General features: G+C 40.9%; 1 protein-coding gene across 1 annotated transcript in view; it reads right to left on the bottom strand.

The window, feature by feature from the left end:
* Positions 1 to 8884: 8884 nt before the first annotated feature.
* Positions 8885 to 26006, bottom strand: part of tbx15 (T-box transcription factor 15) — a 39250-nt gene continuing 22128 nt past the window's right edge. Inside the window, exons 4-8 of the mRNA XM_088353112.1 lie at positions 24707 to 24878; positions 20460 to 20627; positions 20312 to 20376; positions 13454 to 13551; positions 8885 to 10266 (exon numbers count right to left, since the gene is read on the bottom strand). Coding sequence (XP_088209238.1) covers positions 9506 to 10266; positions 13454 to 13551; positions 20312 to 20376; positions 20460 to 20627; positions 24707 to 24878 — 1264 coding nt within the window. The 3' untranslated portion in view covers positions 8885 to 9505. The remainder of the gene's footprint in view (positions 10267 to 13453; positions 13552 to 20311; positions 20377 to 20459; positions 20628 to 24706; positions 24879 to 26006) is intronic.

The raw sequence follows: 26006 nt of genomic DNA, 5'->3' as shown, positions 1-26006 counted from the left end.
TTAAATGTAAAAACCCAAACAATGTGAGGAAAATTCCGTGATTCCTATTCACATTTAAATAACATTCCTCCTTCCAACCAAATATAAAAATCCAAGATTTTGAATCTTGAGAACTTTGCCATCAAGGCAATTCTATTCGATTAAAACAATCTACCTCCAGCTTCAATTTTTAACTTTCTCTTCAACTTATTTGTGTATTTAAGAGTGGATCAAATAGTTGTTTTTCAAAATTGACATAAAATGAACTGATCATCCATCCATATCCATTATCTGCCCCGCTTATCCTCAGTAGGGCCGCGAGGGGTGCTGGAGCCCATCGCAGCTATCTTCAGGCAGTGGGCAGGGGACACCCCCAACTGTTTGCCAGCCAGTTGCAGGGCACATAGAGACAGACAACTCGCTCGTTCACACCTAGGGACAATTTGGACCGGTTAATTAACCTGACATGCATGTTTTTAGAATGTCGGAGGAAACCCGCGAAAGCACGGGGAAAACATGCAAACTCCGCACAGGAAGGTTTGATCTCATGACCTTAGAACTGTGCCGTCGACACGCTAACTACTCATCAGCCTTGCTGCCACTGAACCGATCATTTGTATCAAAAGTTTTCTAATTTGAAAGACACATTAAAAAATATATATATCATGTTGACAAACTGAGACTGCCATTTCGGAGAATTTACGATAAAAATCAATTCTCTTTTTTTTTTTTTTTTTTTAATTTCTCCAAATAATCGGTGAGTTAACGTGTCCAAATTCCGTCCTGGGGGCCAGTTACGGCCCGTGATCAAATTTTTACTCTCATAAAATCAATCATATGTGGCCTGCCAGTAATGTTGACCTATAAAATATATTTGTACCAAAAAAAAAACAACAACAACATTTGACTAGATGATGACAGTAGCCTTTTGGTCACCTTGCCCTTGGCTTTCCGTGAAAATGTTAGCACACCCCATTTCTGACTTGGCAACTGTAAATAAAAAAAGGAAAGTTGACAGTGGGGGCCGCCGCTTCCAAGACAAGTGGAAACTAAGTATTTTTTCCCCCAAAATCCGAAACAACTGCATCTGCCTAATTGTTCATGAAACTGTGGTTGTTTTCAAGTCAAATCATGTTTATTTGAATATAATATCAAGTAGCACTGCCAAAGAGGCAAAAAGGAAGGTTGACTGTGAGGGCCGCCGCTTCAAAGACAAGAGGAAACTGTAAGTATTTTTTCCCCCAAAATCCGAAACAACTGCTTCTCTCCAATTTTCCATGAAACTGTAGTTGTTTTCAAGTCAAATCAAGTCAAGTCATGTTTATTTAAATATAATATCAAGTGGCACTGCCCAAGAGGCAAAAAGGAAAGTTGACTGTGAGGGCTGCCACTTCCAAGACAAGTGGAAACTGTAAGTATTTTTAATCCCCAAAATCCGAAACAACTGCATCTGCCTAATTTTCCATGTAACTGTGGTTGTTTTCAAGTCAAATCAAGTCATTTTTATTTGAATACAATATCAGGTGGCACTGCCAGACAATACATGGTGAAGGTGAAGCTACTGGAAGCTGTTTTAACGACACAGCAACGCTTTTTCACGAGACCCTGCATGTCACATGAAAAACTTCAAATTCTAGTTTTGATTTCACGTGATTTTCGTGATCTTGAGTGTATCCAGATAAAAATCCACAGGATTATCGAATCGTTTTTGTAAAGTGATAAAACTCTCTAGCGCAAATGGAGTCCAGCCGAGCGTCTTCTGCTGCCAAAATTTGTGTCGATTGCCCGCCGCTCGGTCATTCGTCCTTGAAGCGATGCAAGTATCAAATATCTTTTTTTTTCTTCTCCCGTATCGTCAATTCTGATGGATGACGGGCCGGCCGCGATGTCATTGATGAATCGGCGGCGGCTGGAAACGATGTGCGCCAAAACGATTGAATCATTGCTCATTATTTAGCCGGCTAGAAAAGAAGAAGAAAAAACGGCAAACAGGTGGTTCCAATCGTCTCACAGATGAGATTTCATGCACGTGATTGGGCAAGATGAGTGTAATGGATGCTGATTGGCCCTCGGGACAATTTAGAGCCCGCATCCTTTGTGATGACCCAGAAAATGTCATCACGAGGGAATCGAAAACTTGCTTTGGGCCTCCGATTTGTTTCCATTCGAAAGAGAGGACGGAATCGACTCACTGGAAAGCTTGTCCGGATTTATCGGGGGGAAAACTGAACCACTTTTGTAGCACTTGCACTGCTTTTCACACTGTAGGTACTCAATTAACTAAACAAACAAAAATGGCCGCCCTGCACACAACTCATTCCTAGCTTGGAAGGTAAAGTGCTCGTCTTGGGATTAAGAGGTCACAGATTCGATTCCCGGCTCCTCCGTGTTATACGTCGAAGTGTCCTTGGGCAAGACACTGAACCCCTAACAAGCGGGTAGTACCCTTGCATAGCTGATGCTGCTATCGGTGTGTGTGAGTATGTGTGAAGCACATTGTAAAGCGCTTTGGGAAGTCTTCATTGACTTTAAAAGCGCTATATAAATGCAGACCATTTACAATTGCATTTACCTGAAGATCTTCTTTAGGACTGTTAGCAAAACGCTACATTAGCACAAGCTAAGTAGTTTGTGTTAGCACCTTAGGACAGATTTGCTAGCAGTCATCGAAAGGAAACACATGCAAATGTGTAAAACATTATTGAGCTTTTTATGTGCTTGGTACTTAATTTTTTTCACGTTACAGAGCTGCCCTACTTACGAACGAGATACGTTCGTGACGATCGTTCGTAAGTTCCTTCAGTGCTATATATTTTGTTTGTTTAAGGTTTATATAAGTGTGTTTAAGGCTTGTATAAGCAACCTGTATTCCATCCATTATCTGCACCGCTTATCCCCAGTAGGGTTGTGGGGGTGCTGGAGCCCATCCTAGCTAGATTTGGGCAGAGGGCAGGGGACAACCTGAACTGGTTGGTAATCTGTATTGTTCTGTACTAAACAATAAACATTTCATAAGATAATATGCTCTATAGAATAGAATAGAATATACCTTTATTGTCATTGTTACAAAATGGGTTAACATATTGTGACAACGAAATTGGGCATGGCACTCCAGGTTCACATATTCACAGTGAGGATAAAAGAAACCAAGAAGATAAAGGAACTACTGCAACTGCAATTTCGGAAGGAAGGTTATAAAACAAGGGGGATAAGGTTATAATTTACACAATATTTACGTAATACAGTTTGGTATCGTAAGGGTTGTGCAATATGCATTTGGTGCAAAAATAGTCAACACAGTGCAAAAAATAGTCAACATTGTGCAAGGTGAGCAGTAAACATTGTGCAAGAGACATAGACATGAGTACCATTTTACGTTCGTATGAGGTAGTGTGTTTGCAAGAGTTTTCAGTTTTTTGTGCGGTGTGTGTTTAGGGTGGTAATGGCTCTGGGGAAGAAACTGTCTCTGAGTCTGTTTGTTTGTTTTTGTTTTGTGTGACCTGTAGCGTCTGCCGGAGGGCAGCAGGTCAACAAGGTGGTGGCCGGGGTGGGAAGAGTCCTCGATGATGTTTTTTGCTCTGCTGAGGTAGAGAGAGCAGGCAATGTCCTCCAGACTGGGCAGAGAGCAACCGACGATTTTCTGGGCTGTTTTGATGACCCTCTGGAGCGTTTTCCTGTCTGCTGCTGTGCACCCAGCATACCACACCATAATGCAGTATGTTAGAATGCTCTCCACTGTGGTTTTGTAAAAGGACACCTGCAACTGCTGTTTTAGATGATTTTTCCTGAGCACTCTCAGGAAATGGAGTCGCTGCTGGGCCTTCCCTACCACCGCTCTGGTGTTTGCAGACCACGAGAGGTCGTCGGAGATGTGCACACCCAGGAATTTGAAAGAGTGGGCTCTCTCTACACAGTCTATAAAGATAAATCAAGTTAAGTGTAACTTACTTTTGGAAGATGAGCTTCAACAGTTAGGCGACTTCCTCCCCCGTGGTAAAAAGTGGCCGGAAAAAACTGTTCTGACCATTTTCTCAACCGCAACAAGCTTTCTTATTCCACTTTTATTTCAAATGAAACAGCTCACCTCTTTTTTACACTTTACACCAACCGTATTGAATGGATGCACGAGATATTAAACATAAAATGTTTTAAAGTTCTCGGCGCGCTCGAGATACAGTTTAGTATGTTTACACACGAACTAGGAGGTGGAAGCAGATTTCTTTTTCGGGGTGGATGCTGGGTGACCTCTCGCATCGCTAGAAAGCAAACTCTAACTTACAGCAATATCTGGATATTTTTCAATAGCCCGATTTTTTTTTTCGTATCTACCATTTTTCGTAACTCGAATGTTTGTAAGTAGGGGGAGCGTCTGTATTTTATTTTATTTTTTTGCTGTATCTGCTAATAGAGTAACAATGCTAGTACTTAAATGGCACAAAACACACCTGAGCAACTCTGCTTCGCGATTACTGATGAAGCGAATTTGGGTAGCCAATAAACTATTTTAACAAATTATCAATCAGCCGATTAAATTTAAGAGGCAAGTATACTTCTTTAAACTCATCTCGCCTTTTAGAAGCACCACATACTTTAGATGATTTTATCAGTAAAACGGGTGAAAAACTAAGTAATCTGAAGGATGGCTACACAAATGTTTGAATTGAATTGGTTTCACTGTCAAACCTTCCTCTGTGGCAAACCTTCCTGTGCGGAGTTTGCATTTACTCTTCGTGCTAGTGTGGGTTTCCTCCCACGTTTTAAAAACATGCATGTCAGGTGAATTGGCCAGACTGAATAGTCCCTAGGTGTAAGTGTCTGTCTCTGTGTGCCCTGTGACTGGCTGGCAACCAGTTCAGGGTGTCCCCTCCCCACTCCTTGAAGATAGCTGGGATGGGCTCCAGCATCCCCACGACCCTACTGAGGAGAAGTGGTGCAGAAAATGGATGGATGGATGGATTCATTGTTTTGAAAGTTAAAAATACTTTAATCAAAACACATACATACTCTCATATTTAAAGATTTTTCTCTACCGATCATCTACAGAAGAAACTTGAATAGCACAGAAACAAAAATAAGGACAAGAAAAGGATCTAAAGAAGTTGGGATCTTGGCAAGCACCAAAAACGTACCATTTACTATAGAAAGAACTTGGGGCAACTGGGCGTTATAGTAATTTGATGTAATTACACTTGAATACACCACTCCATACCTGTAATCATTGGATGAACTTGGGTTTCAGTGCGATGATGGTGGAGGCAGTTCAGAGGTTCTGGGTGGTAGAGCTGCAGTCCTCAACTCTGTAGGCCCCATCGGGAACAGAATAATTTGTTGGAGGGTGCCGTTGCCTTGGTTCTCTGCTGGCAGGTCCTTTTTCTCTCTCAAGGTGCGCTTTAGCAAGCCTAGGTTAGCATTTCAATGATAAATTTCAGCCCATACAGCAGAGGAGCGTGAAGGTTAAACCTTTGAGGTTGCTGGCTGAATTAGACCGGCTTGGCCACTGGTTCTATAAGGACTGGGACGCTGACTAAGCAAGACTCTCTTGATCTTTGTTCACAGGACTGCCTTTGTCAATCGCTGGATCAGAACTTTTGTCCCTGATTAAGCAGGACTGGCTTGGCTGCTGGCTGCCTCAAACAGAACTGAATTGCAGGAAGAGGTGCTGTTGCTCTCACACCACTCTTGCCGGCCTCCAAGTAGGGGTTGCCATTGCCATGAATGTCCTTTGTTTTCATAGTCGCTGGATAGGATCAGACCAACCCGCACCCAGTTGTGAAGACACAATACAATTCAATTCCTTTAAATAATTGAATCGGCGCTATCAAAGGATTCAACGCACATGTTCTCAAGATGGCAGCGCGCGCAAGTGCAGCGGCTTCAGGCTCTCCAGTTCGTCTTTTTGTTTTTTAAGTGTTCTTTTATCGCTTAGATTTTCCCTTCGACTCCTTTCACGACTACAATAACATCCACAACGTCCCGAGAGTTATACAGAGACCACATGGATCTCCCTGGGTGATCTGCCTGCCGACAACGACGGAGGGAGCAAAAGTAAAAGCGAGGCTGCCGGTTGGGCCTAGGCTAAGAAGGCGACCACACAGACCAGCGCTTCCGAGCATGTTCCTGACCAATGCCAGATCCATCGTCCACAAAATTAGTGAATTTGAGCTGCGGATCGCCACCAACAGCTTTGTCCGAAATTGCAGTATTTTTGTCATCACAGAGTCTTGGCTTCCCCGACGCCGCAGTCCAACTAGCAGGACGCACGCTTCATCGGCACGACCGAGACGGAGACTGCGGTAAAAACAGGGCTGGGGGACTATCCGATGCAATAACAGCTGAATCATTGACACACACTGCTTACTCGATAAAGAGTTTCTAGCAGTATCGTGTGACCCTTCTATCTACCGAGAGAGCTAACTGTGGTCATTGTGATTGCTGTTTACGTTCCACCGGATTCTAACGTTCCACCGGATGCTAACGTTAGCATAGCGCTAAATCTCCTGCCCGCTGCTATCAATAGACAGCAGCTTGCACACCCCAACGGAGCTTTTATCGTCGCCGGCGACTTTAATCAGGCATGCTTAAGGACTGTGCTTCCCAAATTCATTCAATGCGTGGACTGAGCAACCAGGGGAAAAACACTGGACCGTGTGTACAGTAATATCAAACACCTAGGAGGATCCGGCCATCTCCGTCCGTCCCTCACCCCCCTCATACACCCTCTCCGGAGGAAAACAAAGCCTGCAACAAGGACAATACAAACATCTTCTTTGTTCCTTTATCTTCTTTGTTTTCTTTTATCCTCACTGTAAAATGTGAAATTGGAGTGCCACGTCCAATTTCGTTGTCACAACATGTTCAACCCATTTTGTAACAATGACATGACAATAAAGGTATATTCTATTGACATAGTTATTTTGACATTGGAAGCAGTTAATATTTCAATAGGTTTTTTTTTTTGTGCTCAATCCAAGATGGAGTCCAACTGGCAAAAGGGGAGAGACAAAAAGCTTGAGGGGGAAGCAGGTGCTGTTCATTTTTGTTTGAGAGCAGAATTCTGTGCCCAAAGTTGATTACCTTACATTGTTCATTTCACGAAGAATTGAAAAATTGGTCGTAACAGGACAGAGTCGATTCCCTGTAAAAGATAGGTTGTCGATTTATTGTGGAAAAACTGAATCCATTTTTTTAGCACTTGCACTCTTTTTCACTCAATAAATTAAGCAAACAGATTCCTGAAAAAACACGTACAGCTACAGAAAATATCTTTTTAATGAGCGTTTTTGCAAAAATTCTGCTCGAGGATCTGCGCTAGCTAAATACCACATGACTACGCATCACTAGTTAGTTTTGGTCATAGCAGAGTACCGCTTTTTCGGTCAATAGAGGGCAAAAAGTACACAGAAATAAATAAAAACTATGTTCATAGATAGCTCTGAAGCCACTGAACATTGAGTAGTTGAAAGTATTTACTTCTTTTACAGTAAATACAACACACTAAATTCTAATTATGAAATGAAATGAAATGATCTGCATTTATATAGCGCTTTTCAAGTCAATGACTTCCCAAAGCGCTTTACAATGTGCTCCACATTTCCCAAAAGCGGCCTTGCTGCCATGTAAGGCGCTAACCTGCTTATTGGGGGTATTAGGGGTTCAGTGTCTTACCCAAGGACACTTCGACATGTAACACGGACGAGTCGGGATTCGAACTGGGATCCCTTGGTTTTATAAAGCGAAAGAGCAGGTTTTTTTAAGCTAGTTGCTACTAGCTACTTTTTTAACTTTGTAGATAGCAATCTTCCTAAGTTTTTAGCTATTTAGCAAGCTATCTGCCTAGCTTTTTCCATTTTTGTGCATGCTATAAAGCCAATTTAGTTAGCAATTTTTTTTGCTAGTTATCAAGCTAAATTTTGAACCTCCTTTCTGGCTAGCCATCTAGCTTTTGGTGTAGCTAACTTATTCTTTTAGCTAGCCATCTAGCATTTTACCTGAGTATGATCTTTACATTACAATATTATTATCATTGATAAAATTGTATTTGACATTTGGGTTCTATGTAAACCAAGTTACAAATTTAGTTTTTCCATATTTTGCTCAGAATATTCCCGTAAGAATATTTTTTTATAGCTGATGTTAAACTTCACTAGTTATCTTGTTGTTGTTGTGCTCTGTGCAGCCCTTCGAGACTTTTTGTGATAAAGGGCTATACAAATAAATCCGACTTGACTACGAGCTAACTAGCCCGTGTCGGCGCTTCAGGATGGTTTTTGCTAGCAGGGCGCTCATCGAAAAGGAAACCACGGCAACACATACGTGAAATAAAACATTTATTGAGCATTTGGATGTGCTTGGCACTTGCATGTTTGTCACGTTATTTACATGATTATTTTTTTGTTGCTATATCCGCTAATCGTATAACAATGCTAGTACTTAAATAGCACAAAACACACCTGAGCAATTCTGCTTGGCTATTGCTGATAAGGTCACACTTGAAAGCTTATTGATCGCATTCCGATTGCATTCAAAGATATAATCCACTCCAAAAATGGCGGCCGTGTCCTCCCCGGTGTCCTGTTCGGGGACTGGAGTTTTGCGGGTGGTCCGAGGAGAGGACGCCGCCGCGCCAGAAAACCTCACGTTAAATAGTAGTAAGAGCCCTTTTTAAGAAGGGGGGGGACATGTCCATCCTTTTTTCAAAAGGTGACCCCCCACCAAAATGTCTGTCTTTACGCCAGGGGTGTCAAACTCATCCGAGTTCGGGAGCCGCATGGTAGGGAAGGAAACTCTGACCGGGCCAGACTAGTGGATGAGACCGAGAAAGCGAAAGAGAGAAAGAAAAGGAGGAAGAGAGAAAAGAAAGAAAGAGACAGAGAGACAGACAAAGACAGAGAGAGAGTGGGACAGAGACAGAGTGAGAGAGACAGACACAGAGAGAAAAGAGAAGGGGGAAAAAAGACAGGGACAGACAGAGAGAAAAATAAAGTGGGAATAAAAAGAGAAATGACAATAGAGAAGGAGGAAGAGTGAAAAGAGGAACAGAGAGTGAGAGAGGGAGAGAGAAAGAAAGTAAACAAGAGAGTATGAAAGAGGGAGAGCGAGAGAAGGAGAGCAAGAGAGAAAGAAAAGAGAAAGAAAAGAGGGAAAAAAGATGAGAAAAAAAGAGAAAAAAGAAAAAAGAAAGAAAGACAGAGATAAGAGATAGTGTGAGAAAGCAGGAGAAAAAAACAGTGGGGAAGAAAAAGAGACAGGGAGATTGAGAAAGAGCAAGAGAGAAAGAGAAAAGAGAAGGACAGACGGATACCCAAAGAGAAAAAAAGAAAGAAAAAAAGATACACAGAAAAATAGAAAAAGAGAGGAAGAGAAAAACAGAATAAGTAATACAGCTCCAGTTGCTTTGTGAGCGGTGCCTGGTTTTGCTGGGCATCAAGTGGACATTTTAAAAGTGCAGCTCGTTTTTCTCTCACGCTTCTCTTGGATGAGGCCGGCCAAGGGTCGGAGTCCGGCCCGCATGTAGGCCTCCCCCGCCTTACACCATGTGCATGGACATCTGGGAAGGGGAAGCGTATTGGCGGCCGTCGCACGCAACGGCGGCGTTTTGTTGCTGATTGCCGATGACGTGCACGGCGTCCATGTTGCCGTTGGGCAAATACTGACGCTCGGCGAAGGAGGAGGGCGGGGCCGAAGAGCACAGGAGCCCCGCCCCCTGAGGCTTCTCGGGACTGCCGGCCAATCGGGGCGAGGCGGGAAAGTTGTATCCGTACAAGTTGTAGGGGTTGTGCAGGGAGAAGGCGTTGTAGGAGCTCTGCTGCGAAACGTGAGCGTGCCCGCTGCCGAAGACGTGCGGCGAGGACGGCGAGGGCCCGGGAGGGGCGGCGGCCCCGGACGAGTTAGCTCCGCCCCCCGCCTGCATCACGTACTGGAGCTGCGAGGCGGGGAAGGAGCCGAACTGCCCGCCGTAGCCGTCCGATTTGCCGCCGGCGGGAGCCCCGCCCATCAAAGAGGAAGTCCTCTGCGGCAGGAAGGCCTCGGCGGGCTGGGCGGAGGCCACGCCCCCTCGGGCGTAGGCACCGTCGGACAGGCCGCCGTAGCCCTGCAGGGCGGCCACGTTGGCGCGGGCGCAAGGTGGGTATTCGCTCAGGTTGCAGAGCTGCCCGTCGCGGCAGTTGAAGGAGTTGGGCGGCAAGTGGAAGGCGGGCGGCGAGCAGGACGGCGACAGCAGGTGTCCGGCACCGGACGGCGACAGCGTGCCCGTGCTGGACGTGGTCGGGGACGTGCCCGTGCTGCCGCCTGTGCGCACACAATACACACAACTGTTAGCGCTTCTTATCTTGACATTTCCTGTCGGATTAAAATAGGGGAAAGAAAGTCCATTTCTAGTTTTCTGTCACATCTGTGACCTTGCCCTTGAGCAAGCTAGCCAAGTCTTTGTGGTTGCGGGGAAAAGTTCAAAAAGCTCATTTCGGAACAATGCAAAAGACTGCCGTCTTCAGAGAAGCTCATTTTTGATAATATTTTGGTAGGATGCCATTTCTGTTTTGACTGGAATGGACTCTTATTTTGCTAGTTTTCTGTTGAATCTCTGACCTTGCCCTCGAGCAAGCTAGTCAAATCTCGAATGATTTTATTTTGACAGGTCATCACCTCAAGAAAATGCTTGCATTACGCAATTTTGTCATTTAATTTATTTTGGTGGAAAGCCATTTCCTGTTAGACTTGAGTCCGTTGCTGCCTTTACCTTTCAGCAAGCCAGCAGAGCATTGATTTCATTTTGGTAGGATTTGTTTTGACTGAAATGGACTTTTATTTTGTTAGTCTTCTGTCGAATCGCTGACCTTGCCCTCGAGCAATCTAGCCAAACCGTTGAGTGCGTGAAAAAGTTTGAAAAGATCTTCTCGAATTATTTTATTTTGATGGGTCATCACTTCAAGAAAATTATTTGCATTACGCAATTTAGTCATTTATTTTATTTTGGTAGAACGCCATTTCCTGTTGGACTGGAATAGTTACATTTTTTATGCTAACTTTCTGTCCGTTTCTGCCTTTACCTATGAGCAATCCAGCAGAGCATTGGTTTTGTTTTGGTAGGATACTTTTTCCTGTTTGATTGGAATGGACTTTTATTTTGTTAGTCTTCTGTCACATCTCTGACCTTACCCTCGAGCGAGATAGTCAAACAGATAATTGTGGGAAAAAGTTTGAAAAGATCCTCTTGAATGATTTTATTTTGATAGGTCACCACTTCCTGTATCTTTCGGCACTTTAGATTTATTCTAGAAATTGATTTTCATTACACAATTTTGTCATCTATTTATTTTGGTAGAACGCCATTTCCTGGAATGGTTACCTTTTTTATGCTAACTGTCCGTCCGCCTCTGCCCTTACCTTTAAGCAAGCCAGCAGAGCATTGCTTTTATTTTGGTGGGATCCTTTTCCTGTTTGATTGGAATGGACTTTTATTTCTCTAGCTTTATGTCACACATCTCTGACCTTGCCTTTGAGCAAGCTATCCAAGCCTTCGGATGCGAATATAAGTTTGAATAGATTATGCCAAACACACCATCATTGACTTTATTTTGATAGGTAATCACTTCCTGTTTATTTAAGCAATGGCAGGTGTGTTCAAGAAGATGATTAGCATTTGGTAATTTTGTCATTGATTTTATTTTAGTAGAATGCCATTTCCTATTTGTTTTTTTGGATACAGTATATATCACGTCTCTGCCCTTGAGCAAGCTAGCCGAGTCTTCGGTTGCAGGTAAAAGTTTAAGTTCATTTCGCAAAAATTTCTCTTTCCTGTAGAAAAGAAAGATTTGGTGTCTTCAGAGTCCTATTGTTTCATCGCTTTTATTTTGACAGCTCATCTCTTCCTGTGGTTACATTTTCAACCTGCTGGCTCAAAAACTTTTATTATTGGTATTTATTCATTTATTTGGAATGTTTAATTTTGTAAAAAAAAAAAATTGAACGAACATCTTTTAAAAGTCAAACTATATCAGGGGTCTCCAACCTGGTGAATGCGGGCACCCGGGGGCACCCTAAGGACAGCAGAGGTACCCGCAGACCTGGTCTGAATGTAGCCCATCAGTGCTGGGTCATTGTGATTTTCTAGTAAAATTGTTCTTTTTTTTTTATTGGTCGACTGAGTCTATTTAACCCTAGTTTTGATCCTTAACCTGGTAAAAACACAGTAACAAAATAGTAACAACATGATAAGTTATTTTAGAAATTCTAAGAAATAAATTTCAGCTCGTGGCCTTCATGGAGAAAAAATATTCAAGTAATAGTTATTATTTTTAAGCGATTAAATAAAAGGATATAGAATACGAATCCATTCATGTATCAAACAAACATATTTACCTTTTTATTGATTTATTTTACAGGAAATACGAAAAACTAAATTTATAGGTTTTATAAAAAGAAACAAGCAAAACGTGGGCAGTTTTGTCTAGCTAGCTATCTGGCTACCTTTTTAGCTTTGTAGCTAGCTATCATCCTTCGTATTTAGCAAGCTATCTAGCTAGCTTTTTACATTTTTTCCATGCTGTCGAGCTAATATTTTCCATTTTTTTACTAGTTATCAAGCTAAATTTTTGCCTCCTTTCTGGCTAGCTATATAGCTTTGTTTTTAGGTATCAATCAGGCTATATAGCTCCCTTTTAGTTTTTTACCTGTTTAAGTTTCTAGCTAACTATAAAGCTAGTTTTGAAATTCCTATCCAACTTGGTGCCCTTTTGCACTAATTAGTAACAAAAAGTAGCTTGACGCTTGAAAAAGGTTGGAAACTGTTGAACTAGTTGTGTTAACAAAATAAAACAAAAATTAAGAATTTAAGGCATGACAGAAATTGGACGTTCAAAATTTTCACATTTTGCCCAATCTTAAAGGAACAGAGTAAAATTTAGTGCCCTCTAGTGGTACAAAAAAAAACTTTCATTCGGTCAAAAAATATAACATTGATTTGAGTACTAGGGAAAAAAACACCTGAACTATCACACCAATGTTAATGTTTGGAAGAACAAAAATCATACAAAGTATTTTTATTTCTTTTAGATAGTGGAATCCCTACCCAAGGTCGCTGCCATGTTTGTCTGCCAACTTGCTGCTACGCTGTGCTCCATGGCATTGGTTTTCTTTGCATTAGACATTATTGTGCCATCGAGTGGTCAAATATAAGACACCGGGGCTTCAAAAATAAAATGTATAAGCCAACTGTGGAGGATAACACAAGCAGAAGGTACAAGTTTGTCTTAGATTCCCAAGAATTATGGGATATGTATTTCTTTAGGGGGGCTAGAAAGAGAAAAGGGAAGTAGCAAAGCATAACAAAGACGACGCTAGACTTGATTGGCTAAATTTGAAGAAGCTTGAAGATGTACCTCAAAATATACTCTAAGAAAAAAAATATCGTTGTTCCAGTCAAACATTATTTTTTTTTAGTTTTTTGGGAAAAAGTTTCGGCAAAATGTGATCCTACCTTGTTGCTTCTGCATGTTGGTGAAGTCTTCGAAAGTTAGCGTCCTGACGGGCGGCCTCCAGAAGGCGTACGTCTCCATGATGGCCTCCAGGCCCGTCCTGAGAAATAATGAAATAAAAGCTACTTAGCAGGGCTAACAACATAGCATCTGACTTCAAAACGTAATTCCAATTTACTCAACTATGCATTCCGTTGTATTTTCAGGAGAAAGCTTTCTTTTATTGTTAGCTCATGTAGAAAGAAGGCTGCTAATGCTAGCTGAGTTAATGTTGCTTTTGTAGCATAGCTCTACAGGTCGGTAGATTTGTTAGGAATTAGCTCGCCCGTGCTAACGTAGCATTTGGCTTCAAGACGCAACTCAATTTTCTCGACTGCTTTTCTGCGTCTTTTCTGGGTTTCTTGTATACATATCAAGGAAGCTGCTAAAGCTAATAAGCTAATGGGTTTGATGTCATACTAGTAGTGTAGTACCAGCTAGGTGGCCTTAGAGAAGGGCGCCCGCCCCGGGACTATTATGTCGCAGGTTCAAGCCTAGGCATAGTCATACCTAAGACTTAGAACATTGGCACCCTTTGCCTCCATGCTTGGCATTAGGGGTTGGAATTGGGGGGTTTGGTCACCTAATGACCAAAAAGTCAGGAAAATTAAAAAAGATAAAATGAATAGAGTAGCTTAGCAATCAGTGGTTATGCTACAATCCAAGCTACTTTTTTGTGATCTAATCGTATTTAAGCTTTTCTCATTTTTATTTATTGATTTTTACCGGAATGTTATGACCACAAAAGCAAAATGTATTGAAATGGAACACAAAAGAACAGGTTTGTTAGCTCATGCTAACAGAGCATTCGGCTACAAAACGCAACTTCATCTTTATCGTCTCTGCTTTTTGTTGTCTTTTGTTAAGGTAACTTTGAGATATACTAATGTAAGGTTATTTAAAAAGGAAACTGACGGTGCTAATAAGCTAACTGGTTTGATGTCAAACTATTAGCATAGCTCAGCAGTCATTGGCACCATTTTTTATGCTAACAACTTTCAGTATTTTTTTTTGTCCAATCAAGTTTTAGCTTTTCTTGTCTTCATCAATTTTTATCGGAATTTGATATCCACCACAGAAAGTATTTCGTTTCTACCGTTTGCACATTAGAAATCAAGCTATTTAGCACATGCTAATGAAATGAAATGATCTGCATTCATATAGCGCTTTTCAAGTCAAGACTTCCCAAAGCGCTTTAACAGTGTGCTTCACATTTCCCAATAGCGGCCGTGCAGCCATGTAAGGCACTAACCTGCAAATTGGGGGTATTAGGGGTTCAGTGTCTTATCCAAGGACACTTTGACATGTAACACGAACTGCAATCTCTTGATCCCAAGACGAGTGCTCTACCTCCTGAGCCACTGCCGCCCTAATGTAGCATTTGGCTTCAAATACAACTTTCTGTTTATTGACTCTGCTTTTTTTCACCTTTTCTGGGTAAAGCTGCTAATGCTAACAAGCTAGCTGCTTTGATTTTACGCTGGAGGTTTAGCTTCGCCACTGGTTATGCTTCTCTTATAACAGTCCAAACAACTCTTTCGAGGTCTTTTGGTGACCATAGCATTTTTTTGATGCAATCAACCAGCAGTGGGTAATGCTAATGCTAACCGAATTAGCATCCTGTAATGCATCTTGTTCTCAATATAAAAGACAATTAGCAATTGGTTGCAGTCCAAACACTGTTTGCTAACTTGTCTGTTGCGGCTAACGCTAATGCTAGCGAGCTCTCACAAGGAGTGGTAGCATCCTAAATCACACCAGTTGTCATGCTTAACGCTAAAAAGGAACAGGAGAGGAAATGTCAGCCATAAAGTCAACGCTATCGCAAAGATGAGCTACAAGCGGCGCAGGGAAGCCCTAAGCCCTAAAGGAGGAGGCGTTTTTTTGTTTTTTGTTTTTTTTTACAGCTAGCATAAATCTGTCCGGACGCGAACATCTCTGACTGGCCTCGTTTGCGCCCGTCAGACCGCAGTCTGGCTTCTTTGAAGACGGACATGTTAGCGCTAACGCTAATATGGTCAACCCGGGCCCAAAGTTTTTCATTTCAAAGACGGAAGACGAGATCGTCGCAATCAAAGACGGGCTGTTTTTGCTTTTAGCGCCCGGTCATAAATCACAAAGTCTATTGTTTGAAAAGTGAAAAAAGATGTCAGCTTAACGCGCACCAGATGACCTGCGCCGCTTTCAAGTGGAAGCCCCGCCCCCTCGACATGCTGAGTCAAAGAAAACTCGAGCTATGATGTCATTAGCGCCGGACGCTAATCAAATCGGGTTTCGGACCGACAGAAGCTAATTTCACGCGGTTTCACGCCGATAATGTCACTGCGTTTCGGTATGAAATGGGACGTGATGCCGCCGACCCAAATTTGTGCATCATTCCTTTGTTAAAATCCTCCGATTCGAGTGCAGAGGCCTTCCCAGCTTTATGGCAGTTTCACGCGGAGACACAGTCAGTGTGGCAGTGCTCCGGAAAAAAATCATCAAAAATTGCGGTCGGCGCAACGGGAGCTCGATGACAAATGAGTGCGGAGTGTGAAGTTCACACCATTGGTCCAGATTCCGTTCATACTTTTTCACACAAAGATAAAAAATAGAATAATAAATTGTGGCTATAAACTGCCATCTTTAAAAAACTAGCCGCATTCCGCAATCAAAGTAAATGAGTTGCACCTGTTTCTTGCAGAAAGCCGAAAACATTTTAAAAAGGGGTTCCGGTCTTTGGTACCATCATTGTTTCTCAAACAGGAGCTTATTTCATAGGTTTCATACAGACAACTTTGCTGTTTGCCCGTGTGAAATCGCGACTATCTTACAATCATGAGAGTGATGCTGCAGAATTTCACACAGTTTCCCAATTTTGTGCAACATTCCACCGTTACGATCCTTTTCCGATTCGAGTCCCAATGCTGTTTAGGCAGTTTCACGCAGAGACGCAGGGAGTGTGGCAGTGCACGGAAAAAGAAAATTCATCAAAAACTGCGGTCAACAAGACGGGAGCAAGATGACATATGTTTGCCGAGTGTCAAGTTCACACCATTGGTCTGGATACCGCTCATACTTTTTCACACAGAGAAAGAAAAGAAATTGTGGCTATAAAATGTTGCCAGTAATAAACAATTAACAAAATGAGTTGCACCAGTTTCTTCCAGAATCCTGAAAAACCTTGGCAAAAGGGTTCCTTCCGGTCAATCTTTTGTGCTATTGTTGCTATTCAAAATGGAGTTTATTCTAAAGGGTTTTATACCGATAACGGCGCTGTGTGCCCGGGACGTATTGTGATGACCGGCTGAGTTTCATCCCGCTGTCCAAAATTTGTGCGAACGTTCTTCCATTTTCGAACTTAGTCCCAATGACTTTTTTGGCAGTTTCACACGGAAACACAGCATAAGTGGGGCAGTGTGCGGGAAAGAAATAATTCAAGAACAGCAGAGCTAGATGACAAACGAGCACCATGTGTCAAGTTCACACCGTTGGTCAAGATTCCACTAAAATATTTTTTGCAAAGAAATGAAAAATAAATAAATAAATCATGGCTATGAAATGTCTGCAACAAACAAGCAACATTCCCCTGATAAAATGAATTGCACCAGTTTCTTCCAGAATCCTGAAAACCTTTGACGAATGGGTTCAGGTAGATCTTTTGTGCCCTTGTTTCTTACCCAACAGGAGCTCATTTCAAACGGTTTCATGCCGATAACGTCCCTCCTTTCTGCCCGTGTGAATTTTTTACAATCACGTTAAAAGAATGCTGACGAGTTTTATGTCGTAGTCCCAATTATGTACAACAAATTTTTGTTTCAATCCACTAATTCGAGTGCCGATAGCTTTCCAGCTGTTAGACAGTTTCACACGGAAACACTATGTCGGTGCGTGGAAATTAAAATCCAAAACTGTTTTTGGGAGAATCCTTAGGCAAAGTGGTTCTGGTTGATTTCTTGTGCCACCGTGAAACAGGAACTCATTTCACACGGTTTCACACTGATAATGTCGCTGTGTGCTTGTATGATATTGCGACGATTGCATCAATATGAAGACGAAGCGTTTCACGCCATTATCCCCAAATTGAGTAGAATTCTACCATTACGATTTTCCTCAGATTTGAGCGGTAATGACTTTAGAATTTTGGCAGTTTTACATAGTCAAGTCAAGTCATTTTATTTCTCAAGTAATTATAGACCTGTGTCAAACCTACCTTTCCTTTCTAAAGTACTTGAAAAAGTAGTGGCACAGCAGCTGAATGATTTCATATCCGAGAATAACCTTTTTGAATCTATGCAATCAGGATTCAGGGCTAACCACTCTACTGAGACAGCTCTGATCAAGGTAACAAATGATCTCCTACTGGCAATGGATTCTGGCGCTTCATCACTTTTGCTGCTGCTGGATCTTAGTGCTGCTTTTGACACAGTGCACCACAATTTCCTACTAGAACGGTTGGAAAAATGGATTGGTCTCTCAGGAACCGTCCTCTCGTGGTTCAGATCCTACCTCTCAGATAGGACGCACTGTGTTAAATATGGTGAAATGACATCTGAGCCCTTTAATGTTACCTGCGGTGTTCCGCAGGGTTCAGTGCTTGGCCCCCTTCTTTTCAGCATTTACATGCTTCCATTAGGTGATATTATTCGCAAGTACAATATCAGCTTCCACTGCTACGCAGACGACACTCAGCTATATCTTCCGTTGGAGGAATCTCCCACACTAAACTGTGGAAATTTGGAGGCCTGCCTCATTGAGATAAAAGAGCGGATGTCACTCAATTTCTTGTGTCTTAACTCTGAAAAGACCGAAATGTTAGTCATTGGTCCATCTAAATGCCGTGACTTATTCTCAAAAACTGCTGTGAACATTGACAAATGTCACATCACACAGAGTGACTCAGTTAAAAATTTAGGTGTCATATTTGACCCTGATCTAACCTTTGAGACGCATGTAAAGAAAATTACTAGAACCGCTTTCTTCATTGCTAAAATCCGTTCAATACTGTCTCAGTCGGATGCGGAAATTATAATTCATGCGTTTGTTACCTCCCGTCTCGATTACTGTAATGCACTACTCTCTGATCTCCCGAAGTCTAGAATCAAGTCTCTTCAGCTGGTACAAAATGCCGCAGCGAGGCTTTTAACTAGGACAAAAAACACCGATTTTAGCTAACCTGCATTGGCTCCCAGTTAGCCTTAGATGTGATTTCAAGGTTCTCTTAGTATTATACAAAATCATACATGGACTTGCTCCCTCTTATCTTTCAGATCTGATCTGCCCCTATGTCCCGGTCCGAAGCCTACGATCTGAGAGTGCCGGTCTTCTGGTGATCCCAAGAGCAAAGAAGTGTTCTGCTGGTTCGAGAGCGTTCTCCATCCGGGCACCGGTGCTGTGGAATGCTCTTCCCCCTGAGATCCGATCTGCAACCTCAGTGGAAATGTTTAAATCTAAGCTTAAAACTCACTTCTACTCCATAGCATATGAATAACCTACTCTTCTTGTCGGCTGAAAAATAGTCTGTGTATTATAGTGTAATAATCTGTGAAGCCCTTTGAGACTCTTCGTGATTTAGGGCATAAAGACACAGGGTCAGTGTAGCAATAATAAAAAAAAAAACTGCGGTCAACACTACGGGTGCTCAATGACAAATCAGTGCCGGGTGTAAAGTTCACACCATTGGTTCAAATTCCTCTCGTACAATTTTCACACAGATTAAAAAATGGTAGCAGTAATTTTGTGCGAACGAGCATAATTCCTCAATAAAAATAAATTAGCTGCACCTGTTTATCCCAGAATCCCGAAAACCTTTGGCGAAAGGGTTCTGAAAAATCTTATGTGCCATTGTTACTAATTAAACAGGAGCTCATTTCACACAGATAACGTTGCTGTGTGACAGTGAAATCATGACGATCACGTCGACATTGCGCTGCCGAGTTTGTGCAACATTCCTGTTACGGTCTACTGATTCAAATGCAGATGACTTCCCAGCTTTTTAGCAGTTTCACGCGGAGACACGGTATTACTGTGGCAGCGCACGGGGAAAAAAAATGTGGTCAATGAAAACTCCATAATAAATTACCAATGAGTAACGCCGCTGTGTAACCGCGTTCAATTGTGACGTCACAACAACATGACACTGACGAGTTTCACGCCTCTATTCGAAATTTGAACAACATTCCACCATAAATGAATTTCTCTGATTGAGTGTTGATGATTATCCAGCTTTTTGGCAGTTCTGCGCAGAGACTCAGCATCAGGAAAGCAAATTCAGAAAAAACTGTGGTAAATATGAGGGCAACTTTATAACAAATGAGCAATGCCACAATATAACAAAATGAGTTGCACCCGTTTCTCCCAGAATCACAAAAACCTTTGGCGAAATGGTTCTGGTCAATCTTTTGTCTTATTGTTGCTAGTTAAACAAGAGCTCCGTTAGCACGGTTTCACACAGAAAACGTTGCTGTGTGACTGTGTGAAATTGTCACCATCGTATCAATACCGCACTGCCAAGTTTCCTGATGCTGTTTAGTTTGTGTAGCATTCCTTTTTTACGATCTTCTGATTCAAGTGCAGATGACTTTCCAGCTTTTTGTCAATTTTACGCAGAGACACTGCATCAGAATAATCAAAATAATCAAAAATTGCGGTCAACGCAACCAAAAGTCTGTAATAAATTATCAATGATGCTGTGTCTCTGCGTAAAATTATGATGTCCGGCTTTTTGGCAGTTTCATACGGAAGCACAGCATCAGGAAAATAAAACGGTGAAAACTGCCATCAACGTGAGGGCAACTCCGTAACAAATGTGCAATGCCACAATAAAACATATAAAGTTGCACCTGTTTCTCCCAGAATCCCGAAAACCTTTGGCGAAAGGGTTCCGGTCAATCTTCAGCCTGGTGATCTGCAGAAAAACAATCACAAAAAGAAGGTAAAAATACCAATAATGATTAAAAGAAAAGGAGGAAAATGGTCAAGTGCGGCCACCTGTTGGTTCTGGTAAGCGGTGACGGTTGTGAAGACGGTTTCGGGGAAGCTGAAAGTTTTGACGCCGTCGCCGGTCGGGACGGGCTTGTTGGGCGACAAATCGCTGCTGAAGTCCTTGCGGATCACGTGAACGCGGGGTTGGTACTTGTGCATGGAGTGCAGGATGATCTGGGAAAGGATCGGGAAAACAGAAAAACCTTTTCAGGATTGGGGGTGGTCTCGAGGCGACTCGGGCAAAATGCAAAGTCAGGGGAAAACAACAAGTTCAAGACAACATTCATATTTTTTGGGTAGAAAAAAAACTGATTTTGTGATTTTTCAGACCGGGATTGCAATTTGGATGCGATTTTTGAGTTGAAAAGAAAAGTGCGTTTTCTGTTCTAGTATTCTCAGTAACATGCTTTAACCTTAAGAAAACAGCGCCCTACTCCGGGGAGATTTTTTGGTTTGACTCACTTAACTTTTGTCTTGAAACAGTTCTTGTGAAGTATTTGTTTTATTTTAAAATATATTTGCCAAACTGATCTTATTTTCCAAATATTGTGCAATGGAAGGTCTTTCAGTTGTCCTGTTAACATTTTAATGAAGTATATGTGTTTTTGTTACATTGGTGCCATTTGGTTTGACTCTCTTGATGTTTGTTCTGAAACAGTTGCTGTAGTAGAAGTATTTGATTTATATATAACTGCAAAGGTTTTTACATTGTATTCTTAACACTAATGTCAAGTCAAGTAATTTTTATTTGTATAACCCTTAATCACTTTGACTTAATTTTTTAAAATATTGTGCAGTGGAAGGTATTTTAGTCATCATGTTGACTTTGTTACATTTATATTTTTGTGACATTTCTGCTTTTTTTGGTGCCACTCTCGACTTTTCTTCTGAAAGAGTTGTTGTGAAGCATTTAAAAAAAAAAAATTTAGTTCAAAATATATTTCCAAAACTGACCTTATTTCTAAAATATTCTGCAATGGAAGGTGTTTTAGTTGTCTGGTTTACATTTTTATGAAGTACTTTCACGACTATAAGGCGCACCAGCCAAAACAGGCTTTTTTTGTCGTATATTTTCCATAAATAAGGCGCACCGGACTATAAGGCACTACAATGGGAACGTCAACAAAGCGGTCAGAAAGTTCAGTCAAACTTATTAACCCCTTAAAATTCCGACGGCTCGCAAAGAAGCAAATACGTGTCTCAGACACATACGGACACGGTGTCTGTACGATGTCACCAATCACTCAAATGCGTCGTTCCACATATAAATAGGAAGGTTAGACTCTTGGGATTCAAGAAATGCCAACCATTTCTTAATTTCTATTTCACTTTTACACTGGCAACTGTGTGGACAGCAAAGTAAGAATTTCATTGTGCAGGGAAACGGGGTTCTTTACCGTGCATATGACCAAAAAAACTTTGAATTTACCGGTAATTTAATTTGAAAATGGACTCGTCACAGAAACATCAAGATCATTCTGAAACAAGATACTGGGAAAATATAAAGCCGGGGTCGCTCACCAAAGTCATCTTTCAGCCATCACGTTCAATAATAATACGCAACCATGGTCCTCTTACACCCGTGAGTGTAGTAAATTCAGCCGTGTAAAATATTTTCATAATCCAAAACTCCTTTACCTCCGAGTTAGTTTAGCCAATAGTGACAAATTCAAATGATGATTGACACACTGGTTAGGAAATAAAACGCCGGTATATATATCCCAGCATACGCGGACTACTTCTCCTACGAGTAAATTCGAGTCGGCCGCTGCTTGCCCTAGTTGCGAGACCTTGTGACTCAATATTAATCTGTCTATAGGGCGCATCGTATTATAAGGCGCATGGTCAGCTTTTGAAAAAAATAAAGGCTTTTAGGTGCGCTTTATAGTCGTAAAAATACAGTATTTGATTTATTCACACCTGTAAAGGTTCTTACATTGAATTCTCAAAACTATTGCCACTTTGACTTCATTTTTAAAATATTGTGCAGTGGAAGGTATTTTAGTAGACACGTTGACCTTGTTACGTTTATATTTTTGTGACATTGCTGCTTTTTTGGTCCGACTCTTAACTTTTTGGAAACAGTTGTACTTAAAATACTTGTATTTATTCCTTGATGCTGTTAAAGTTTCAAATGTAGTTGTTGAATAAATAAAAAATTGTATTTAGTGTATTTAATCAAATCTTTGATACTGGTTCTTCTGAACAAACTATTTGAGTTACCACTAAGGGTGGGCAGATCAATGCATTTATCGATATTATCGATAGCAATTCTGCACTCAGATTGATACCATTGTCTTGGGATTGGTGCTGGTTAGATGTCAGCCCCCAATAAAATAGTGGATTTAATCACCTTGAATCTTTGATACGGGTTCTTATGAACAAACTGAGTTACCACTAAGGGTGGGCAGATCAATGCGATTATCGATATAATCGATAGAGAGATATTATCGATAGTACTCGGATCAATACTATTGTTTTGGGATTGGTGCTGTGTTTCCATAACATCCATCACTATAATCATTTTGTTAGTGGCTTCTAAGGTTATGCTTACACTATAACTTTCAAATTCGATCCGATTGTTTTTGCACTTTAATTTCAAAATATTTAGCAATGGAAAGTATGATGTTTAGTCAATTGAGTGAGCGTGATATTTCAAAGCAGAAAAAAAAATCATCGGATCGATATTGAGCGATACTACCCGGTGGTTACTTGGATTGGATCTACACCGAATTCATAGTACACCCCCCTCCCCTTTACTGGCATTTAGATAAAATTAAGGAAAAACACAACGATCCTCCAGACAAAACAAAAATCAAGATGGTTAAAAGTCGATGTGACCCAAAGCAATGTCAAAAATATGATCCTCAGTCCTTCCATCAAGACATTTTTGTGCATTTTAAATGAGTTCAAAACAATGATCTATAAAAAACGATCAATTGAAAGTTACGGAATGGCCTTGCGATGGGTCCCACAAGGCCGCCAGATGCTCGCTCAAGAAAAAAAACAACACTTTTTTCAATCTGGACAGAACGCCAAAAACAAATGAAAGCGCGGGATAATTTACGATCTAAAAGTCGAAAAATGAAAAGGAAATTTTCCCGTTGGGAATGCGCGGCAGATCCTTAAAACAACACGCCTTGGAACGTGTCAAAGGCGCAAAAAGAAGAAAAAAAACAACAAATTGTCATCATTTCTTTCAACACGTCCAAAGTCTCTGTTAGTTTTAATAAGATGCGGCGGGTTTATGCTTCTGAGATTTGAAAGCCAACAACGTTCATCCTTTTTTGTTTTTCGCTCGATAAAAACACTGCATCGAGCATAAACTATATTAAATGAGCTCTGATTTGAAAAATGGTAGATATTGAGTCGTTATTGAAAGAATTGTTTCCATACAAAAAAGTATTGGACCCAGAAAAAGCATGAAAACTCAATCAGGTGGAAGAGGGGGGTAAAAACAGTACAAATGTGCAATTGTAAGAAAAATGTAGACTAAAATTTATACAAATCTAAAAAAAGGAAAAAAAAAAGTTAAAAATAAATATCAAACGCTGCTGCAATATAAGAAAACCCTGTAAAAATACATCTGAGAAACTGCCACGATTAAAAACACTTAAATACTGCCAGTTTTATATGAAGAAAATGTCATTCCCGAGTTGAAAAGATATATAAAAATCAAACAAATTATAGCAAAAGAAAAAAAATGCTATGAAAAAAGTCAAAAAAATATCAAATCAGCATTGTATAAATCAAAACAAAAACAAGCACCTGCAAAAAGCAAAAAAACAAAAAAACTTTAAAAAGATTATATAAAACATGTAGGAAACCCCTGCAAAGGAAATGAAAACAAATCTCCTACAAAAATAATGTTGATAAACTAGAATGTTTTTAAAACTCTTCCATTGCAAAAAAATGAAATCAATCTAAAAAAATATCTTAAATAAATAAACATATCCAGAAGAAAATTAATGAAAATTTAAATAACCAAACAAAACAGCAAAAAAGAAAAACTCCTTAAAAAAAGAAAAAAACAACAAAACCTCGACAGTAGTGCCCCGCCCCAAAAATATTTTGCCAAAACAGAAACAGAAATCAAACCAATTCCAACAAAAGAAATAAAATGCCATCCAAACAAAAACAAACCTTTGCAAAAAAAATCAAAATCAAACTCCTGCCAAGAGAAAAAACAATACAAGAAAATTCTGCAGAGAAAATTAAAAAAAAAAAAAAAACCAAAAAAACCCTCTACTCACGTGCCCTTGGTCGTCCAGCTCATTGTTGGTTAGCTTGAGCTTGTCGAAGCTAACCACTTGTCGCGTCCACGTGTCGCCCGAAGCTAGCGAGTCCGGATGCACGTAGACTCGAGGGGGAACCGGAGAGTCCGCGTTGCCCGCCACCATCCACTTGGAACTATGGTAAACGTACCTGAACGCAACACAACAAAAAAGGACAAATTGAGCTGCCGTATTAGCTAGCCGAAACAAAAAACCCTTCAAAGGCACACGTTTCACGTTCCCTCAGCTAGCACACAGGCGCTACTTATTAGCTATTAGCGTTAAGCGCTAACAGATGGTTGTTTGTTGCTTTTACGGCTTCCTGTCCTTAACAGCTTGGTCTTTGCTCGCGTCCTCACAAATATCAAAAGTTGGCAGCTAGCAACAAACAAACCATTTTCATTAAACTCCCTGGCTAATAAAGTAGCGCCACATTGCTACTTTACCTGAGTCTACTTAGGTCACTAGAGGGCATGAGTACATCGTTTGTGTTTATTATCATCGCTCACATTGACGTCCTTTTTCCTTTTCACATAATTCAAGGTCTAGCTCATAATTTTGTCCATGATTTGGGTCGAGGCGGAAAGATGAAAAAAAATTGCGGCTAGCCTAGCATTCCAAAAAGGCAAGTTATATATTTTCAGTCAGATGAAACAAATTAGAGACATCAACAACTTCCGTAAATAGTTTGCAGAATATCAACACATATAATTGTTAGCATTGAAGCGCAAGAAAAACGACCCAGATGTGTTGGCGGCCATTTTGGTTTGAATGCCGCAAGTGTTTGCAAGCGCCACATTCCGCGGAATAAAATACGAGATGGGAGCCAGGATAAAACATCTTTGATAATTTGAAAAAGAGACAATTTATTTCCATTTAAACGTTTGAGGTAATATTATGATTATTTTTATATTGCTACGTTAGCCTGGTTAAATCCAGCTCACTAGAGAGCATGAGTACAACATTTATGTCTATTTCCGTTTCTTGTGTTGAAGCCCTTTCCTCCTTTTGTATGCTTCAAAATGTATTGTAAATTGTATCAGTAATTTCAGCTAGGACAAAAAGTAAAATCTGAAATTTAAAGATCTGCGGTAGCGCGGCTAGCCCAACGTTTCTTGAAATAGGCTAGCTGTATATCCTCTGTCAGATGACACCAATTAGAGACATCAACGTCTTCTGTAAATAGATGAACGACTATCAACACGTTTAATTGTTAGCATTAAAGCGCAAGAAAGATGGCGCAGCGGTTTGGGCGGCCATTTTGATTTAAACACCGCAA

The sequence above is a fragment of the Urocampus carinirostris genome, chromosome 14 (assembly GCF_059441175.1).
Source record: "Urocampus carinirostris isolate Australia breed hairy pipefish chromosome 14, RoL_Ucar_1.0, whole genome shotgun sequence".
Lineage (NCBI taxonomy): Eukaryota > Metazoa > Chordata > Actinopteri > Syngnathiformes > Syngnathidae > Urocampus > Urocampus carinirostris.
The sequence above is the reverse complement of the archived record's forward strand: the minus strand, read 5'-3'. Positions and strand labels throughout refer to the sequence as shown.